The 19,209-nt window shown below is 40.1% G+C and overlaps 1 protein-coding gene across 2 annotated transcripts in view; it reads right to left on the bottom strand.

Annotated features, from left to right (window-relative positions):
• The window catches only part of pde1a (phosphodiesterase 1A, calmodulin-dependent), a 50,998-nt gene that overhangs the window by 20,068 nt on the left and 11,721 nt on the right, over positions 1 to 19,209 (bottom strand). The window contains exon 1 of one of the 2 annotated variants that reach the window (XM_035411598.1): positions 9,516 to 9,924. The exons of the other annotated variant lie outside the window; for it this stretch is intronic. Within the exon in view, the coding sequence (XP_035267489.1) occupies positions 9,516 to 9,568 (53 nt within the window). The 5' untranslated portion in view covers positions 9,569 to 9,924. Of the gene's footprint in view, positions 1 to 9,515; positions 9,925 to 19,209 lie in introns of those variants that run through there. 2 annotated transcript variants of the gene reach the window in all.

The following is a 19,209-nucleotide window of genomic DNA, read 5'->3' as shown; positions in this document are numbered from 1 at the left end:
TTCAAACTAAAATTGCCCTTAACAATGTTTTACTACACTAAATGCATGAGTTAATTTTTTCCCAATGTAAGCACAATTAAAAAAGGAATAATAATTGGTGATTGCTGAAGTTGCCAAACTGAAAGTAAGAAAGAAAGAAAGAAAGGGTTACTTTTTTAAAGAAAGTAACCTTTTCATTTAATTGCAAAGATAAGGACAAATGTTGAGTGGATCTTGCCTATGGTCTGTTTTTTAGAAGTATTACATTTGTATCTTAACTACGTAATGATCTGTCTATCAGCACTGTTATATCAGCTCTGATCCCGAGAAATGACATTTTGTGAAGAGCTGCACTGCTTATCTGTTCAGATGAAGGCTAGAGGAGCTGGGGCTGGGTTTGACATTTGCAGCAGAAATACTTGGATGTCTCCTTCACATTCAAATGAAGATTTAATGCCCTACTATTTCACACATGACAGATATTTCGATCTTTTGTACTTTTACCGCAGTGCCAAACATAATGAGAACAGGCAATTCAGCCCCTCCAGCCTTGTCATTTCACCTACAATCCAATGGAGTGCATCTAACCTTGCCTCAAGCCTGGTCTTGAAAAACCCCAAGGGTCCCCAATGGTATTGAACTAAGATCTCTTCAAAATGTTCAGTAATGTGGAGAAGATGATGACATCACCTTGTTGCGATACAATATGCAACAGGGAACTGGTGCATTATTTTGGGAAAATTTGGCATAGCATTATATATTAGACGGTCCCTTGAGACCACCGAAAGTCCTTTGAAATAAAAATAACAAGTTAATTCAGGCTGAAGATAGCATTTCTTTAATAAGCTTTCTGTGAAGCTACCTCCTACGCCAACTTATTTCTGAGCTCAGCCACCCAGAAGGAAAACAAAGCCAGAGAGTTGTCTTAATTTAGCCTTGTCTGGACACCTCAACAGAGAGTAGAGGCCTCCACATCTGAGAGAAGAGGAAGAGAGCCAACTAGTCCTGAAGCTCACAGACCAACACCACCATCAGTCAGCTCCAGGACGACACCTCAAGCACACCTTCAATCAGAATGAACCAAATTATCAATCACCTCAAAAACTCTTATTTGGAGCATTGGCATACACTCTTAAAACTCAAAAGAAACTGGAATGCTACCAGGCCCTAAACAGAAAATATAAATTGGCAAAATATCTAGTCACCATTAAAGATTCAAAACAGAGGGAGATCCTGACCAAATATTGTGTCAGTGACAACAGGCTGGCCATTGAAAAGGGCTGGCACAGGCAAACCTGGATAGCCAGGGAGGACAGCCTGTGCGACCAGTGCACAAGTAAACAGGTAGGGACAGCGACTCATTTTGTTTTACATTGCGCATATTATTATCAAGAAAGGGAGGAATTCTTTAAAAAATATAAAAATTTGTTTTCCCCAACAACCTAAGTATGAGTGACAATGAAAAATTATCTATAATAAATAGATATTATGATAAATGTTCTTAATGTTAAATGTTTTTTTTTACATTATGTGAACATGTTTATTATTATTATTGTTGTTGTTGTTGTTGTTGTTGTTGCTGTTGTTGTTGTTGTTGCTATTATTATTATTATTACTATTGTTATTATTATTATTATTATTATTATTATTGTTATTATAGTGTTGGGGGTCATACTTTTTGCATGTTGTATATGTGGTTTCCATGTTTCTGTGTATTGTATGTGTTGTTTTGGCAATATGATTGTAGTTGTCCTGCCATAAAGGAAATTGAAATTGAAACTGAAAGAGAGAGAGAGAGAGATATTTACAAACAGGACTGTCCTAAATCAGCTTCATGTACAATGCTGTGCCAAATTGCCAGCTTCATTACAAACAGGCACTGAGCTTACTTTCATGTCATTATGTTCCTTGCAGTCTCACTCAGTGTGCAAGCCATACCACAAGCCAACAGAAGAAAAGTACCTGTTGGGTGTGCAAGTGTTTGGGGGTGTATGTACTGTAGGTGTGGGGTGCAGAAAATATGAATGTGTGGGAGTTCGAGTGGTGGGGATTAGGGTGTTTGTGAGAGAAAGGTCCCTTCCCACATTAGGCCAGTGTTTGGGGAGTGGCAGTAGGAAAAGAAGCTTGGAGTCACAGTGGGTACTGCTGAGATGGGGGAGGTTAACAGAGGGCAGATTCCCATAAGTTTTCTGTGCCCTCCTCTGTGTAAACTTCCTTCTCAGAGAGCGGCTCTGCCGTCACTTGGGTCCCGCCGCGCCCCACTGCCAGCCTCTTGAACTGTCTCTCATTCCACAGTCCCAAAGATGCCACCCAGAGGGCCACTGGCCTCTTAACTTTTTACCCTGCACCAAAAGCTGGCATGCAACTCATCTGGAAAATTATGTTGACATATCCCTTTTATGTATGAAGAAAGACTATTGGCAGTCTCTTCGGTGAGCAGCTAGTCTCCCACACCACTTATTTTTCTTAAACCTATAAAAGCAAAGACATTTATCGCACATATTTTCAACTCCCAGCTGAGGACATCTCCAAGACATACAGACCTTATATTAGGGCAATATTATTATGCTGGATATTTAGGCTGTTTTCATTTGCACGGGTTGTCACTATTCATGAAATACCCAAATGTGACAAATGCATTTCATCGGGCAGCAGTGGCGTGTACTTTGTGCAGTTAATTCACAGATTGAGCAGAGGCCTGGACAAGCTCAAATCTGTACAAAGAGGGCCAATGGCCAAGCAGAACTGCCACAGGAGGACGTTTTTTTTCAGAAAACTAATGCAGCAAACCCACTTGTGCACCCACTCATGGACCCAGGCCCTCCTTTTAGACTGAAAAGTGACTGAGTTGTTCCAGCCAATCTTGTTCACGCTCTTCACATTCAACATGTTACACATGTAAATACGTATTATGAGAACGGGGGCCCCCACCATTGGGCCTTCTGTATTATTAACACGCAAGGGCTCTTTAACCTGTTTTAATAGGCTCCTGTCTTCCAAGCTGCACTTGTGTAAAATCTGCAACAGAGTGCCTTTTTAGGCACATCTGATCGCCTTCTGGAATTCTGCGGCGACATGACTTTATCCCCGACTTATCGGCCGAGTGAACTTTCCGTTCCTCTGGGCCGGAGCATTTTTTATAGCTCCACTTTAGATGGTATCATCCATATGGCGCATTGGTTTATTTCATACTGTAAACCTGCTCCTCAGGTTCCCACTTACATGGTTTCCACACAACTTCTGCCTGTTCCGACTTGCCTTGGCAGGGTGGTGAGGTGCACGCAACTCTCCTCTGGAGTGCAACATCAGCCGAGAGTCCAGCTCAGGCACGAGAAAACACTTGTGCTCGTTTGAGGCAAACAGCCTTCTTCCCTTTCCGCAGGGTCACATCTTAATGTAGCTGGTTATTCAGCTGTCTGGGGATATGGCTACAATCAACGCTGTGGTGCAAGACTGGGCCAACAAGAGGGCGATTACACAGAATTCAGAGACATTAGTGGTGTTTAGTGTGAGTGTTTCTAATTTGGAAAGGAATTAGTGCTGACAAATTTATGGAAACTGACTTACAAATAAACAAGTGCTCAAGTTTTTATCAAAAACACACATTGGGCCCCATTCACAAAACGTTTCTTAAATTCTTCTTATTTTTGTTCTTATGAAAGCTCCTATGAAAACCCAACTTGGGATTCATGAAACATGCGCAGACCTTCAATTTTGTGCATATCCCAAGTGTATCAGAGCATGAATTCTAATTGTTCATATTGGATGCGTGTGCCCGTTCATGTTGATTTGCATAAGGAAACACCCTAGCAACACCCTAGCAATCCCATAAAAGGCATGTAGCCTTCAGGGTCATGTGCAAACATCAGAAATTCATCGCTCTCCATAAACGCATCTGTGCGGTCCCAAAAGATGCCAAGTAATCCAAAAGCAACAAATACGCCATTGCATGAGTGTTGGGTTTGGCTGCACTCTTGTGGGTCTTTATTTATCATTTTCAATCATCATCATCAATCACTTTCATCAATAAATGAATAAAATGAATAAATTTCCAACAAGGTGATTATTAAAAACTAAAACTAAGATTAAAACTAGGTGTGAAAAAACATTATCGTAAACTGAAATAATAAAAGCCTATTTAGTATATTGTAGTATTAATAACTGTATTGCTAAACATTTTATTGTTAATGAGGTCTGTAGCTACTTAAAATGCATAATATAATAAAGCATTCACATAAATAATAAAGCGTTCTTATACGTATGATTTTATGCATGTTTCCAAACACACAAAGATGTTGATTTTATCAAAGAACAAATTCAGGTAAGAAAAAAATGATGAATGCTGAAATGTTTGTGGAAACATTCGTAGGCACGGTTCACCATGAAATCTGACCATAAACATGTTTCGTGAATGAGGCCCATTCATTTCAATTTAGCAGTTAATTTTGCCAAATGTTGGACTCCCTAAACTATATTTGTGAAGACAATCTTGCGAAGAATCACTCAAATTTAATCCATAGTCAAAGCTGAGGCAAAACATTATTTGAATCCTGGAGTCACAGCCTTCTCAACATCTGACCGTAGGGTACAATAATTGTTAAATGTTGAACAGCTGGACTGAAAAGGGAATAAACTGAGACTATTAATCAGAAGAGGAAAAAATAAACAGAGGACAGCTGCAAGTTCCAAATAAAAGGGGCTGCACCTAAAACTCACTCTGTGTTAACAGAAATGTGAAATGTAGCCAATGAGTAGGGTGAAGGATCTGGCAATGCAATACACATCACCACACAGGGGTCACGATTCAATACACAGTGATTCTACCGATGTTGCAATTTTGTGAACTTATGTCAAGTTGAGCCAATAATCTTACTGACGTCCAGGTGTCGCATGGCTAAGAGATGTGTCCTACTCACTCTCAGTTTCTTGTACAATTTAGGCACAGTAATGTCAGTGATGTGTTGACAGGTAGGTGTGGTGGAAAAAGGCCTCACTGTGTTCATCATATTTCGAAAGCCCCCTTCTCCACTATACTATACAGTACACAAATTAAAACTAATAAATGTATACATTCATTAAACATAAGTCCCTAGTTCATGATTTGAATAGGCAACTTACGCTTACAAGTCTATTTTTTAACAATTATGCCACAATAAATAGGTACAGAATGCTAAACTGCATGTACACCCCCATTTTTAACATTCAAATCAGCAAAAGCACAAAACTCTAAGATGTATTTTCTTTGAAAACATATATTATATTTTAGTAGCTAAGAAAAAATCACAATTGGCCTTTTGGAAAAGAATATTAACATTGCGATTGGCATAGCGATCCACCAATCATTACACAGCAGCCCCAGCTAACTAATTATCAGCAGACAAGTCTCTCGATAATGAAGTGAAAGTCAACTTTAGGAGTTATTGTTTCAATTCATTACTCAGTTAATAAATATAACTCAATATTGTAAAAAAAAATAATAATAATAATCAAAAGAGGGCTCAGGACACAAATGTGACTCAAGATGGTGTTTGGAAGCAGGGCTGGTTCTTGGCACAGATAACAAGGGTAGTCATCTAGGGGGGAATATCCATGCGTTGCGGCCATGATAGACAGCACCCCCCAGCCCCCTTTCCGCAATCACTGCCACCCCACCAGTCCGCAATCTCACTGAAAATTTGAAAATTCTCAAAAAATTCTCAGTGCCACTTTTCGTAGGTGTTGGGAATTTGTTGCTTCCTCTACTCTCATTTCTTTCAGATTGCAGCCATTCAATCCTGTCTATCTCCATGAATTTGTATTCTGCCTCACAAAAACAATGAGGGATTTTTTAAAGTTAGCATTCCGCCATTACCAAGTTGTACTGAAACTTTACTACTAAAGGCTTAAAAGAGGTCTTCATAGCTTCAGAATCCATTTTGCCATGTGTAAAACAGATGACTCTGCCTCTGGAGTATATAAGCCCATGTTAAACCATTGGTGCAGCCTCTTTTGCCTTTAAAGTTCATTAGTGAAACTGCCCTTGATGGCGGGGTGACTAAACTGTGGTTTCCCAACAGCTGTGCTGACTTATTCCATAACAGCCTGCATGGGGCTGTTCTCCTCATTGTGAAATCGGGCTGCTTTTTTTCAAGAGAAAGGGGATTACGCTTGGCACGCGACGCAAGCTGTCTTCAAGCAGGAACTAACTGAGAGTGAGCCAGTGGTCACACGGATTTACAGAGAGTGTCAAAATAACGCCACATTTTGGCAATCTAAGAATGGCTAATACAATCTCATCAGTCCCTCTTTTTTGGACTTTATCTTTATATGATTTGAGATCCAGAGCATTCCCTTGTAAGGAAATTCAAACTAAACAAAAATTCAAAACACTGGGAGTTAAACCAAACGTGAAATATTTGGACCACGTTAAAAGCCATCACTTGTTGACCCTTGCAAAATGATCGTGTCTGTCTCTCCTATAAGCGAGCTTTTACACTCCACTATTCACACAACAATAGTTTTATGACTATAGAACTGATGAAGAAGTCATGTTACCTTTGTGCACCATCCTACTGAAAACAGAGGCCTAAACCAGGTGCACAAATCATATGTTATCTGCCAGTATGGATTTAGGTATTCTTAGGAAGTAAATAAACATTAATATCAATGTGGAAGTAATCTCCAGTCTCTGAGAGAGGCCTCTTCACATCTTTGTGAATGCTAAGCAAAATTCTATTACAGTTATACATGCTCTAAATAGAAATATTCTTGAGAGCCTAGAGCTCTACAGAGATTAGCACAAAGACACCAAACTTTAGAGCATTCAAGTACAATAGTTTTCCATTGTTGTAAATAACATCTCATTTTAATCCAACAAGAAAATGCATACCTATTTCTTGTGGGAGGTGTAGACCAAGAGACATGAAAGTAAAACTTGAAAAGAAGGGTTGTGCACTATTTCCTCTAATTTTTTATCACCAATGTTTCAGCAGCAAGCTGCCTTTGCCAGGGCTTTAATGCAGCTAATTATCTCACATACAGTATAGGGAACTGAAATTCAATTCAACTGTGAGAAACAGACAATCAAGATGTGGCACCGTAAACAAACCAAGGTCTCCACATACAATTTTGAAAAAGGACACACAAATATATTAAGTTATTCACAATCAACAAAGACAGATATTCAGTATTTCCAGAATCTATTCAATGAAAATTCACATACATTATATATACTGAACAGACACATTCGTAACAGCAGGCACCTCTACATTGTGCACTACAAGGAAGACAATAAGGTGACAATATACCGAATGTTAAATTTCAAAAGATCATTTTATAGGAAATTAAAACTTTTCATTTTTTATCTTTTAACGAAAAAGAAAAACAATTTTTATTTTTCAATTATTTTTAAATGCAGGGCTACTGATCTCAAATTTGTAGTAGTAGTAATTTTGTAGTAATACAGTAGTAATACCCACAATTTACAAATCAGATAATATCGGTAATTCAGAGAATCAAACTAGGTTGAAAAATTTGTCTTATTTTAAACATGTTCAGAATGCTTATTATCAAATCTATTAAAAGCATACAATAAAGAGCTGTCTTGTGTTAATAACCTTTGAAGGGATGTACGTTCCACTTCTGAATGATACTCATATGATGAGTAATAACATGGTATTATTTTTTACAGTAATATCAAGGTTTTAATGTGATCCTGTCTGTAAGGTGTCATAGCACTGTATTGTATGCCAGGGAAGAGTTTCTACCATGCCAAAAAAAGTGCAAAGCCCGGTGACTGAATAAATTAAAAGTTAATTGATCGCAGCTTATCAAAATGAATCAAATACCATGAATCAGCCACTGATTAACAACAATCAAACTGCAGACATTTGGCATAATGAGTGCATTCAAAGTCTTTTCCATCTGACACTTGATCCCCGGTAGTTCGGTAGATGTGTAGTGTGGGAAAAGTCACTGATTTTCAGGTGAATGCATGCACTTCAGCCACACAATTTCTGGAGTGTAGGTGTGGGCAATTTTTATTTTCAAAAAAAAATTTGTTAAAAGTATTTTTTCTTTTTTTCTTTGCGGGAACTTATCATGACAGTGCTCCTTACCACGATTTATCATTTGAAAGCATATTGCTGCAGAGGCTTCTGTCAAACTGAAACTTGAAATTAGCTCTTTTCCAGCAAATTTGTATCGGCACAAAAGCTAGAATTAAACTATCATTCTGCATGCAGACCCACTAAAGTCTTTTCAAATTGCTCTTCATAAAATTCCTAAAGACTTGCCACAATTTCCCACAATTTAAAGTTAGTAGAAACTTACATTCTTCATTCAACTTTGTTCAAGTTTTTGTCGTTAGTTCATGTGTTTTCGAAATGTCTGTTTGGATTATCAGGATCCCAAGCTCAAAAAAACATTGTGAACTGTTCTGGAACTCTGGTAAACACTTAACATTCATCGCACATTGATTCAGTCTCCGCTCCAGATTCGACTGTATCTTTGTTACCTTGCTCGCTGAGATGGTCTAAAGACTGTATAAAATGTTTATTTATTGCACCAGGCCATGCTGCCATGGTTTGATACAGAGCAGATGTCAGCCCGCTCCAACCAATGGGAATATAAGTGAAGCCTGGAATGTCACTTGTTATAAACAAAAGATAGCAAAAGGCCTCATTTCCTTTTCCAAGCACAGAGCCCTGCTTGCAAGTGCCAGAAAAATGTTATTCCCATGCAGTTTTCCCAGAAGGCTCATTTCAAATTTAGCCAGAGGGACCTCAGGGGGAATCTGGGGTGGAGGACACCCGATGGACCCTCCTGGAAAGATCAAGGGGAACTGCCCTCTTCTACACGTGGGGATGTTCTGTTTGTTTTCCAACAAAATGGCACCCAGATGAAACAGTTAGTCCCAAATTCCTCCTTCAGGAAAACATTTTCTTAAGATTTTTTTTTTTAATCATCTCGACATGAAATATCTCCCACTTTGTCAACAAGGACAGGGCTGCTATGAAGCGGTAATGTCAAATTATCTGTTACGTGGCTGCCTGTAGGTTTAGCTGTTTTACATGTGAAACGGTCATTAGCAACCTGCCTGCCACACTAGGTCTGAGCAGTGAACTGCAACACAATGTTCCGCATCTAATGGCTGTTTACCACAACAGACGGAGACATTTACGGGCTACAGCCTGTTCCATTCCTTTGAAACACTGAGTACAAAAGTTAAGGGAGAGAGAGACTGAGCGAGTGAGCAGGGGAGAGAGAGAAGGGGAACAGAGCCCCTGAGACTTGAAATTGCGTTTTACAGAGCGCGCTCTAATTGTCATGCAAAAGCCTAATTATCTCACAAACAGGCACCTCTGCGAGCGCTATGATTGATAAAACCCTTGACCCCTCATACCACTCTTTCTCATTCGTAGCTACACACTCGCACGTGCGTACACGCACACGCCCATGCCCATGCCACTCCCCCCTCCCCTGACACCCGCATACACACACGCAGGTGAGTGGAACAAAAAGGCGCGTAAAGAACCCTTGCCACTAGACCCTCTTACCTGAAGATGGGCCTGTGGAGAAGCTTCCTCTTGATACTGACATGCTCGTCCATTTAAAGTCCCGAGTCCGGATCCAAGAGGCTCAAACTGGCAGAGCGGCTACTGCTCAGTGCGCTGAGAGCACAGGGACTGGTCCTGCCCCCCTCTCTGACAGCCCAGTGAGAAAGGCCATAGAGGCCAGCCCGGAGACCAGCGCTCCTGCACTGTGAATGGAGAGCAGCGAGGAGAGAGAGGAGGCTCGCTGGCTGTCTGACTGCCACTCTCCCCTCTCCTCTCCCCGGGTTCAAACCCCGCTGGGCTCCCTGCTGTTAGCACTGGAGCTCCGCGACCGTCAGGCGAGATCCTTGCGCACCCCTCTTAGCCCCTCTTATCTCTCAGCTCCGGCGGAGAGAAAGTTTCTGAGCCGGCCTTAAACCGTCCCATGTGAGAGCGCTTCCCCCCCCCCTCTGTTTTTTGGGAGTTGCTCTGTACACCGCCTAATGAAGATTGATAGGGCCGGTCTGAAAGGGCTGGCCCGACGTCAGACCGGCGGTAATTATTTCACAATCTGGCTTTTATTCAGCGCTGATGATGTGTGGATGAAGCTATGTGCGAGGAGCGAGAGCGGAGCTCGTCAGGTCTGGCAGCGCAGAGCAGAGTGCGCTGGGGCCCCGGGCACATTAATCAACAGGAGATTCGGGCGTCTGAGTTACACTAAGCAGAGGCCTGCGCTTCTCGCCCAGCTCAAGGGACCGCTAATAAACACGCCAATGCTGCATGAACCAAAACAACCAGCAGGGTCAATCCTCTTGAGGGGAAATAAGTACTCACTGACTATTTTTGAGATTTATTAGGAGAGGAAGTTCTCAAGAGACAAAAATGATTTGTAGTATTAAATGAATGTCAAGAATTGAATGTTAATATATTAATAAGACCAGGTCAAAACCTGGCATATGGCTGGACCGGCCGACCAATGGTGTAACTTCATAACTCAGCCGACCAATGGTGTAACTTCATCACTCAGTCACTCAGTCACAGACATTCGCATTTATAGGGCTGGCCCCGCTGTTGCGGTCCAGCCAAAAATCAATAACAGCAGTATGCCTGCAATTCTATTTGAAGGACAAATATTTGTCAAGAAGAGTGGCAATACTTACAGTATATGTGTAAGTCACATTTAGGGGTGTGCAGATACAGCAGTATCTGCATCTGTTGAACCAACCAAATTATTCGCAGGGAGATGGGTGCCAACAAACTGTCGACTGCGGGAGCTGGGTGGGTGGGCGGGGGTGCCAAATACTGTTATTTAATAAAAAGACTTTACCGTGACTTTTACTTTTATCAAATTCTTGAGATCAATAATTAGTTTATATCATATCACAGCTGAGAGCTGATTAACAGGATGCTTTATGTAAGCGTTTCTCAGTCCTTGTTCTGGCAGCCCACTACCGTACGTGGGTTTTGCTCAATAATTAGGTGTGATTGAGGTTTCAATCAAGAACTGACCCACAATGCGCATTTATTGGCAGTTGTCTGCTACACATTTTCGTACATCATCAAATGGCGATGGAGCAGTGTTTGTGCAATGAAGTGTTTTTTAAAGAAATATTTTCCGCTTATACAGTACTAGTTTAGAGAAGCTATTTCAGCTGCACAAACAGTTGTTTAGTTAATTGGTCTTGGCCCAATAGTTAGTTAACTCATGGGATGACTACCTGATCTTAATCAAATATCTTGAGTATAATAACAACTTTTTGAGGTACAAATTTAGGGAAAAGCTGAGAAAGAAAATCTAGTTTTATTGCTTTAGTCTAAAAAAAAGTCTATTACAAATTTCGCAAGTAGTGGCTGAAATATTGTCAGATTTAGATCAATATTGTGTTAAAAGCTTCATCAAACTGCATTTATTGAGCCCAACAGGAATTACAAACATCATTCATTCCAGTTTAGCAAGACAAACGCGTGAGAAACAGTGCTGTAGGCTGTAACATCCTCATTGGCAATATGTGCACTGAAAGTCCTCATTTATCTAATTCCAGCAGTTGTTTCTCCACAGAAATTGCACACTTCCTCCAATTCAGACTGTCTGTGGACATTCAGTTCTCAGGACCTCTGTCAATCACTCAAAAGCCCCATAAGCACAAACAATCATTACAAAGAATAACAGCAAAAATGGCAGTGTTTAGGTCTCCGGATAATTGGGCGATTGTCTTATCTGCCAAATAGCGGTGATCTCATTGGTCGATCAGCCATGAAGAATGCACTGTAATGTTCAGTCATCATCACCCAGTAAAACTCATTGAGAGGGGGTGAGCTGTTGTTTCCTTTGGCTAAGTAATGCCCCCATTAACTGTGCATACTGTATGTCCTCAGTTGGGGGAGCTTGGTTTCATCTGTCTGTGTCTGCACAGATTGGGGAAAGAGAGACTTCTTTGTACCCCTTCCGGGGACATTGCCATTCACTCAACTGAATGTGGCCAACAGTAGCCAAGTCACTATTTCATTCCTACCTCACAAGCCCACAGTCTATAAAACAGGTGGAAACAAAATCTGAAACGATTCACAGAGACTGGGGTAAACATTTACTCCTGGGGGAGTCTGCGGCCCATTTGAGCATCGGTCCCTGGGCAAGCGGAAGTTTCCGTTTCTGACACTTGTTGTCTGAGCAGGCCTCTTTTGCACTGGGACATGAGGAGAGACAATCAGACGCACTTTGGGCCCGAGCCAGTGGAGTATTTGTATTGGCTGTTCCACACAGAATCTCAGACCATATTTGGATGCCATTCTAATTGTTTTACAATGTGTTTTCCCAGTGTTTCTCTCTTGCTTGTTTCCATGCTAGCCAGAATGTTCTGCTTATTTACAGTAAAAACAAATACAATCATTTCATCAACTTATTGAATTAAAATGTTGCTTGTATCCTGCCTTTGTGTTTGGTAATTTAATGATAATGAAAAAATAAAGGCTTCATAGAGGGTACACTGCATCCATGCGCTTTTTTTTTATACGGATCTATTTCTAGTGTTGACATTTCCTCTACAAGCCTGGGACATAATCTAGACTAAAACTTCCTGAAGAACTGCCTAACCTGCTTCCCCTTTCTGTTTAGTCCAACACTTTAACATAACAAATGTTGCCATGGCAAATGTCATTAGAATTGAGAAAATGATCAGATTCTGAAATTGTTGTGTTGTGCCAATTAAAAATCATGAGAAAAATGTTAAAAAAGCCTAAACATTTGTGAGGGTGGTACAGGCAAATCGTTAACGCCACATTAATGGTACTATGCAGCTAATTAGACTGTCTACATTGTAATAAGATTGGACTCTTGAAAGCACCCTAGAGATGTGAGTCATCTTTTTATGGGGTGCGATGAATGTTCCCTCACTCCTACCATGCTGATTACTGAAGCACAAGTGCTTCCTCTCACACTACACAGTGACTATGGAAAGAGGCAAATCCTCACAAAAAAACTTACAGAAGCGAGAAATGAGAAAGCTTGAAAAAGAGGGCTTCTGGTGCCTGAGATTGTGGCTAATGTGACATTGGTGATTGTGAGATTGGCATTTAGGGGAGCAATACAATCAAACATTTGATATGTTTTATGATATGCATCAAGTGCTTACTTGCATGACTGAGTATTCCAACTCATATCCTGTAAGCCCAGAATAGAATAGACTGTACTAGCAAGAGCTTTTCATTATAGTGAATGACAAAGTACTAAACATGGTTGACTAAAAGTTCTTCCGTCTATCTTGGATCACTTCAGCACAACAAAAATAAAGTCCCATGAGTGTATCAATGAGCAGTTTCTGCATGGCAATTAATTAATTGTTTAGGAGGGTACACTATATCTCATGGGTACACATAATGCATACTGGATATAGGACAAATATGCCCTGCGAAAGATTGGCGGCCTTAAGTACTGTATCAGTTAAGTGACACCTCAAAAATAATTTGTTTTTGAAAAATATACAGAGCTCACTCCAGATGAATTTAAGTTCATCAAGTAAAAAAAGAAGAAGAAAGAAAATTGAAAAATATTTATCCTTCAATATCTTGAATATCAAGACATGTAACTTTAATATCAAGTCACGTAACTTTACTTAGTTCAGATTTTTATTGGACGCTTTGTTGGGTTCCATTTTTCCTTTTCCCGGCACAGTCGCTTTCTTTCTTAACATTGTATAACAAAAGCGACTAAAGGTCAGCAAATATTTCTGTGTGTCATTTAATAAACTAGTAGACAAAGATATGAAATGATAAATATATCCAAACATATCCAAATATAGCATGTTGTAAGTACTGTATCTAAACCTGTAAACACCCTGTCTAAACATGATGGTGTCAATACACAAATTGTATTTATGCAAATTCTGCATAATAATAACCACGAAGGTCCTGGGTTTGAATTTGCATGTTCTCCCCATGTTCTCTGCGTGAGTTTCCTCCAGCTACTCCGGTTCCCTCCCGAAGACATGCAGGTAGGCTAATCAGAGACCATAAATTTCCCATAGATCTGAGTGTGTGAGGGAATGGTGACTGAATGTGTGTGTGCCCAGTGATAGATCGGTGACCTGCTCATGCTGTATTCATGCCTCTGGCCCAGCACACACTGGGATAGGCTCTAGCACCCCCCGCAACCCTGACCAGGAATAAGCCGGAATAGATCATGGAGGAATGGATAAAAAGAGTCTTCATTTAGAACAAGGGAAATTTCTTTTTTTCATTATAAGCATTTCTTTTTATTTTCAGCAGTAAACGTATTTTATTAAAGGCACATTCGAAACACTGCTTTAACAGTATATCATAACAATATCCACCATATTTATGAACTATCCTTTTCACATTTAAGCTGAGCTCCCAAGTGGTGCATCCTGTCAATGCACCGGCTATTCTGTCATGTATGTGCAGGACTCCCACAAACTTAAAAGGAACCGAAGCATGACTCTAACCTTATAACTCATCAGAAAGTGAAGCTTACAATGACCATATCACACCTTTACGTGAAACTGAGGAGAAACAGAGATGAGGGTGCGTAGCACAGTGCCACTGAGGCTGTGACAGGAAGCTTGCACATTACACAGTTCCACCAGTGTCACAACAAATTAGCATCAGGTTTACAACTTCAGGTCCCGCTAATGAGAGAATAAAAACAGACCTGTGCTGAATGATAATTTGCCATGCTGCTATTGAGCGGTTGGCTCTTTATTATTTTGCTGAAATTGGCCCCCCGTTACTTGACTGAGAGTACGCCAATCCATTGATGAACAATGGGCTGTTTTTTGGCATTTCACTGAAGTGTAGAAAGGTCTGCTGTTCCTCTCATTGGCAGGCATAGAAGGAAACACTCCACTGACTGAATTCGGCTCTCTGTCTTCAAAATGATGTCATGGAAAAAGGAGAAAAAATGTGTCTTATGGGTTGCCTTTTGTAGCCTCGCTCTTCAGTTGTATTAAATATCTATGTGACTCAGCAGAGCTTTTAAGGTCCATTGCACAGGCTGCAGTTTTGTCTGTGAGAGAGACAACACCTTGCATTGTTTAGTCTTCCCCCTTGACTTTGTCTGCATGTTGAGGTAGAATTTGGGAGCAGAATCTGTTTTGTGCTGAACAATCTGTAGTCCTATATCTCTGGACAAGACTTGACCATTCTTAGTTTCCCAGTGAGGGGTAATGACACATACAATTTATTTTACAATTGTTTATTTTTCAGCTGTTACATATATGTGAGGCCTATAGAAAAAGTGCATAAAAAGAGCTGTACTTTATACAGTATATGGTGAAACAAACACTTGTCGAGAATATGTTGAAGGATGACTTATTTGACCATATCACTTTTTGCTCTTCTCTGTAGACTGATGCCTATGGTTTTTGCACCACTAAACTCTCAAATGTGCATTTGTCTTCGTAATGAGGGGTTTATGCACTGCAACCCTACTACAATATCTCTCTCTATGTAGTTGTTGATGGACGGATGGTTCTTGCTGACACAGATATAAATGCAGATGTTACTTTAGTCCCTGTTCCTACTGAAACACTAGCCACTAGCCACATTTTTGTGACTGAAGCTCCTGCCATTCGTGCCCCAATAATGAACCCTCTTTCAAAGTCACCTAGATCTTTTCCTCTTGCCATCTTGATCCAAAATCAACAGGTCACAAACACACTTCCAAAGGCGGGCGTGGATGTTTCAGGGACTACTGTCCACAGAAGTCTTCCCAAACAGAATTACAGAAACTACACTGCAAGATGCAAGCCACGAGTTAGCCACAAAACAGGATGTCCAAGTTACAGTTTGCTAAAAAGTACCTAAAAGAGTTCTGAAAAATGTCTTGTGGACAGATAAGACCAAGATTGAGTTGTATTAGAGTGATGGCAAGAGCAAAGTGTGGAGGCCTAAATGAACTGTCCAAGATTCAAACCACCCCCACCTCGCCCCCTCATCCATGAAACATGGTGGTGGGGGTGTTATGGTTTGGGCATGTATGGCTACCACAGGTACTGACTCACTTGTCTTCATTGATGATGTACTTGCTTGCTCATAGCAGCAGCAGGATGAATGGGACAGGTGTTTGGAGGGTTTTCTTAATTATCGTGAGAACTGTAGTGGTCTTCCTTGGTCTACCAGGCCCTTTGAGATTACTGAGCTCACAAATGCTCTTTTTCTTTCTTAATGATGTTTCAAATGGTTGATTTTGATAAGCCTAAGTTTTAGCCTATGTATCTGATTGTGACGACCGCAGAGCGAGTCACAAGACCAATTCACCCCATTTATCATACATTTCCAAGTACATTTATACATATAATTTAAAATAACTCACCACATGGTTTCTGTTTTTCACAATATTTTATTTACTTTCGTTTTACTAAGTGAGTGCATGCACTTAGTTTAACGTTAAGTTTACCATAATGTAATTGTTTTGCTGTTTGTTTGTTTTACCTGCGTTTAATTTTCATTTCTGCAGACGGGTCGGCCACAAAAGGGGTTGCAGGCGGAAACAAGGAACATTTATTTGGTTCCTTGTGGGAGGGCCGATCAGTCCACTGCATCCATGGCCCGAGGGGACCATAGGACCCACTGTCATCTTAAAATTATTATTTAAATGTTTTTCTTTTTCTTCTTTTAAAAGTATTAGTCAACAAATTCAATACAAATGTTAACTATTATATGTATATTTTGTTGTAATTCCTCAAATACCTGTAATAGCTATTTTACATATTTGTGTCACCCCTTTTTTCTGTTTTTTGGTGCTGGACAACATGATATAAATATGAGTATTTTTGGCCCCTGGGTCTGTCTTGTTTTTGGGGCGCCAAGGTGTGAAACTGTTCACCAAAGTTTGAATAATTGCTAATCTGCTGTAGTTTAGACCTCTGTATTTTAAGAGGCAAGAGCAGATCTATAGACATTTTTGTTATTTAAGCATTTGATGCTTCTTTTGTTTTTTTTCTTATTATTTTTATTACACGTTGGGTTTTTTTCCCTTGTTGGTTTGAGACATTTTTTGTGGTCAACCTGTGTTGGGAACAATAAACCCCTAACTTTTGCACCGCTACTTCTGTGTCTGCGCCCTTCTCTGGTTCGTCCATTACACTGATGATTTTGTTTTTCATATTTCTCCGCCTCATAATGGCTTCCTTGACTTCCATCAGCACAACTCTGGTCCTGACTCCGAAGGCAATCAAAAGCCTAGAATCAAGACTAGATACAGAGAGCTCTCTTATACTTGCACTAAAGAAGCAATTGAACACATCTGACTAATCAAAAACACCTGTGAAACCATTTGTCTCGAACATTATGGTACCCTGAAATGGAGGAGGGCTATGTATAAAAAGTGATGTTATTTCTACATGGCGAAACCAAAATTAATTAATAAAATACTCTTTAATAAAAAGCTTGGAATTGTTTGATAACAAATGCAAGTACAGAGCCAAATCAAGAAAAAATGTGGCTTTGTCCCAAAGATTATGGAGATCACTTTATATACACACACAGTGTTTATCAGGGTATTTTTGTATTTGTAATATTTGTACAGAGAATAAGTAGTGTCAATGACTGTAATAGTATTTCTCAATATTATTTGAAACAAATGCCACTTTGCATGTTTAGGCAGAGAGAGATCCTGTTTCTTACTAAGCTTATAAATACCTTTTATTCTATTAAAAGAGTGTAAAACTTACAACTGGCCATTTGATATAGATAAAACGGGTCTTCTGATGATCCGTTTACAAAATATGAAAAAGAGCTCTGTTTTTGAAAGAGGAATAGACTTTACTGATGGTGTTCAATAATTATATGTCCCTAATTTCATGTGTGCAGCAGTGACAAATATATATCACCTCAGCTTCAGAGATGCATAACGAAATCACGGTTTGGATCTTTTCCCAAATCGTTTAATTTCACAGAGCCCCTAAGTCAATCACAGTATTGAATGTAGGACAGTTGTAATTGCTTTGTGACACTCTCATTTTCCAGACACAGATGTTGAGTGTGGAACAGCCGCTCAGAGGGAATGAAAAAGTAGGCAGCCCCGAAGCAACCTACAGCAAAACTGCAGTTAAACAAATAATAAAATGGTAAATGTCGGAAGCCAACTGATAGCTTCGCACAGAAAGCTAATGCAAGGTGGAGCTGCTATTTACTTAATGCCACCTTCGGGAAATTCTTCAGAGAGAAACTTGCAAGGTGGAGCTGCTATTTACTTAATGCCACCTTCGGGAAATTCTTCAGAGAGAAACTGTGTCCTAATTCTCAGTGATTATTACCTGTGTACTGTTGCAAGCCTAGCCCGCACTGTTCTGTACTTCTCTGGGTTGCTAAGCCCAGGCATTGGCTCCTCTCCAACTGATTGTGCACCTGCCAGCCAAAGACAGTAGCCAGCAACCATTACCCATTCCAACATCTACTTTTTATTGACAGTTTTCAAGTACTGCAGCTCTGACTGGCCTTCAACAAGCAGGGCAAGATAAGGATAATAAAGAGGCCTGCCTGATAAAAATAATGTTTTATAGACCTGGGAAGTGTTCCCAAAAAAATTGCAAAGCCTTTTATTGTGGAGAACTATTATTCCTCTTCTGAAAGAGCAGACTGTCTGGCAACACATAGTTTTGATTCTGTTGAGGACTTGAGGACTCAAACTGCAGTGCTTATTCCTTTCTGTTCACCCCACTTCATCAGCGAAATCATTTAGAGCATGGCAATCATCTTGAGATTCACTTCCCCTGTGTATTAGACAGGGGACTGAAGAGACTGAAACTACTCCTCTTTCAAAGACATGAAATTCTGTTAAGTCTCTCACAAATATAGACATGATTTTCAAAAAAAAAAAAAAGGTTAAGGGTTGTCAAGAAAGACATTCCATAAAGAATTTAAGGTCCTCATAAAAAAACTTCAGTTCAGAACAAATTCACCAGTGAATTTTGAAAGTCTAGGTCGGCTCTTTTCAGCGTTCACATCTTTTCATTAACATGTGGCAATGTGTGAAAGGCCCGAAACAAAGCTTATGAAGCTAATCCCTGAGTGGAGTGACTTCCCCATCATGTGAGTACTTATTGCACCCAGTTGCCTGGAAACAAGGTAGAAGCACAACCTCTAGGAGGGTGTGTGTGTGTGTGTGTGTGTGTGTGTGTATGTGTAGGTCAAGGACTGGAGCCTCTTCTTATTCAGCAACCTCGCCTCACCAACCCGTTGTATCTATTCAACGAATACTAAC

The sequence above is a fragment of the Anguilla anguilla genome, chromosome 3 (assembly GCF_013347855.1).
Source record: "Anguilla anguilla isolate fAngAng1 chromosome 3, fAngAng1.pri, whole genome shotgun sequence".
Classification (NCBI taxonomy): Eukaryota; Metazoa; Chordata; class Actinopteri; order Anguilliformes; family Anguillidae; genus Anguilla; species Anguilla anguilla.
The sequence above is the reverse complement of the archived record's forward strand: the minus strand, read 5'-3'. Positions and strand labels throughout refer to the sequence as shown.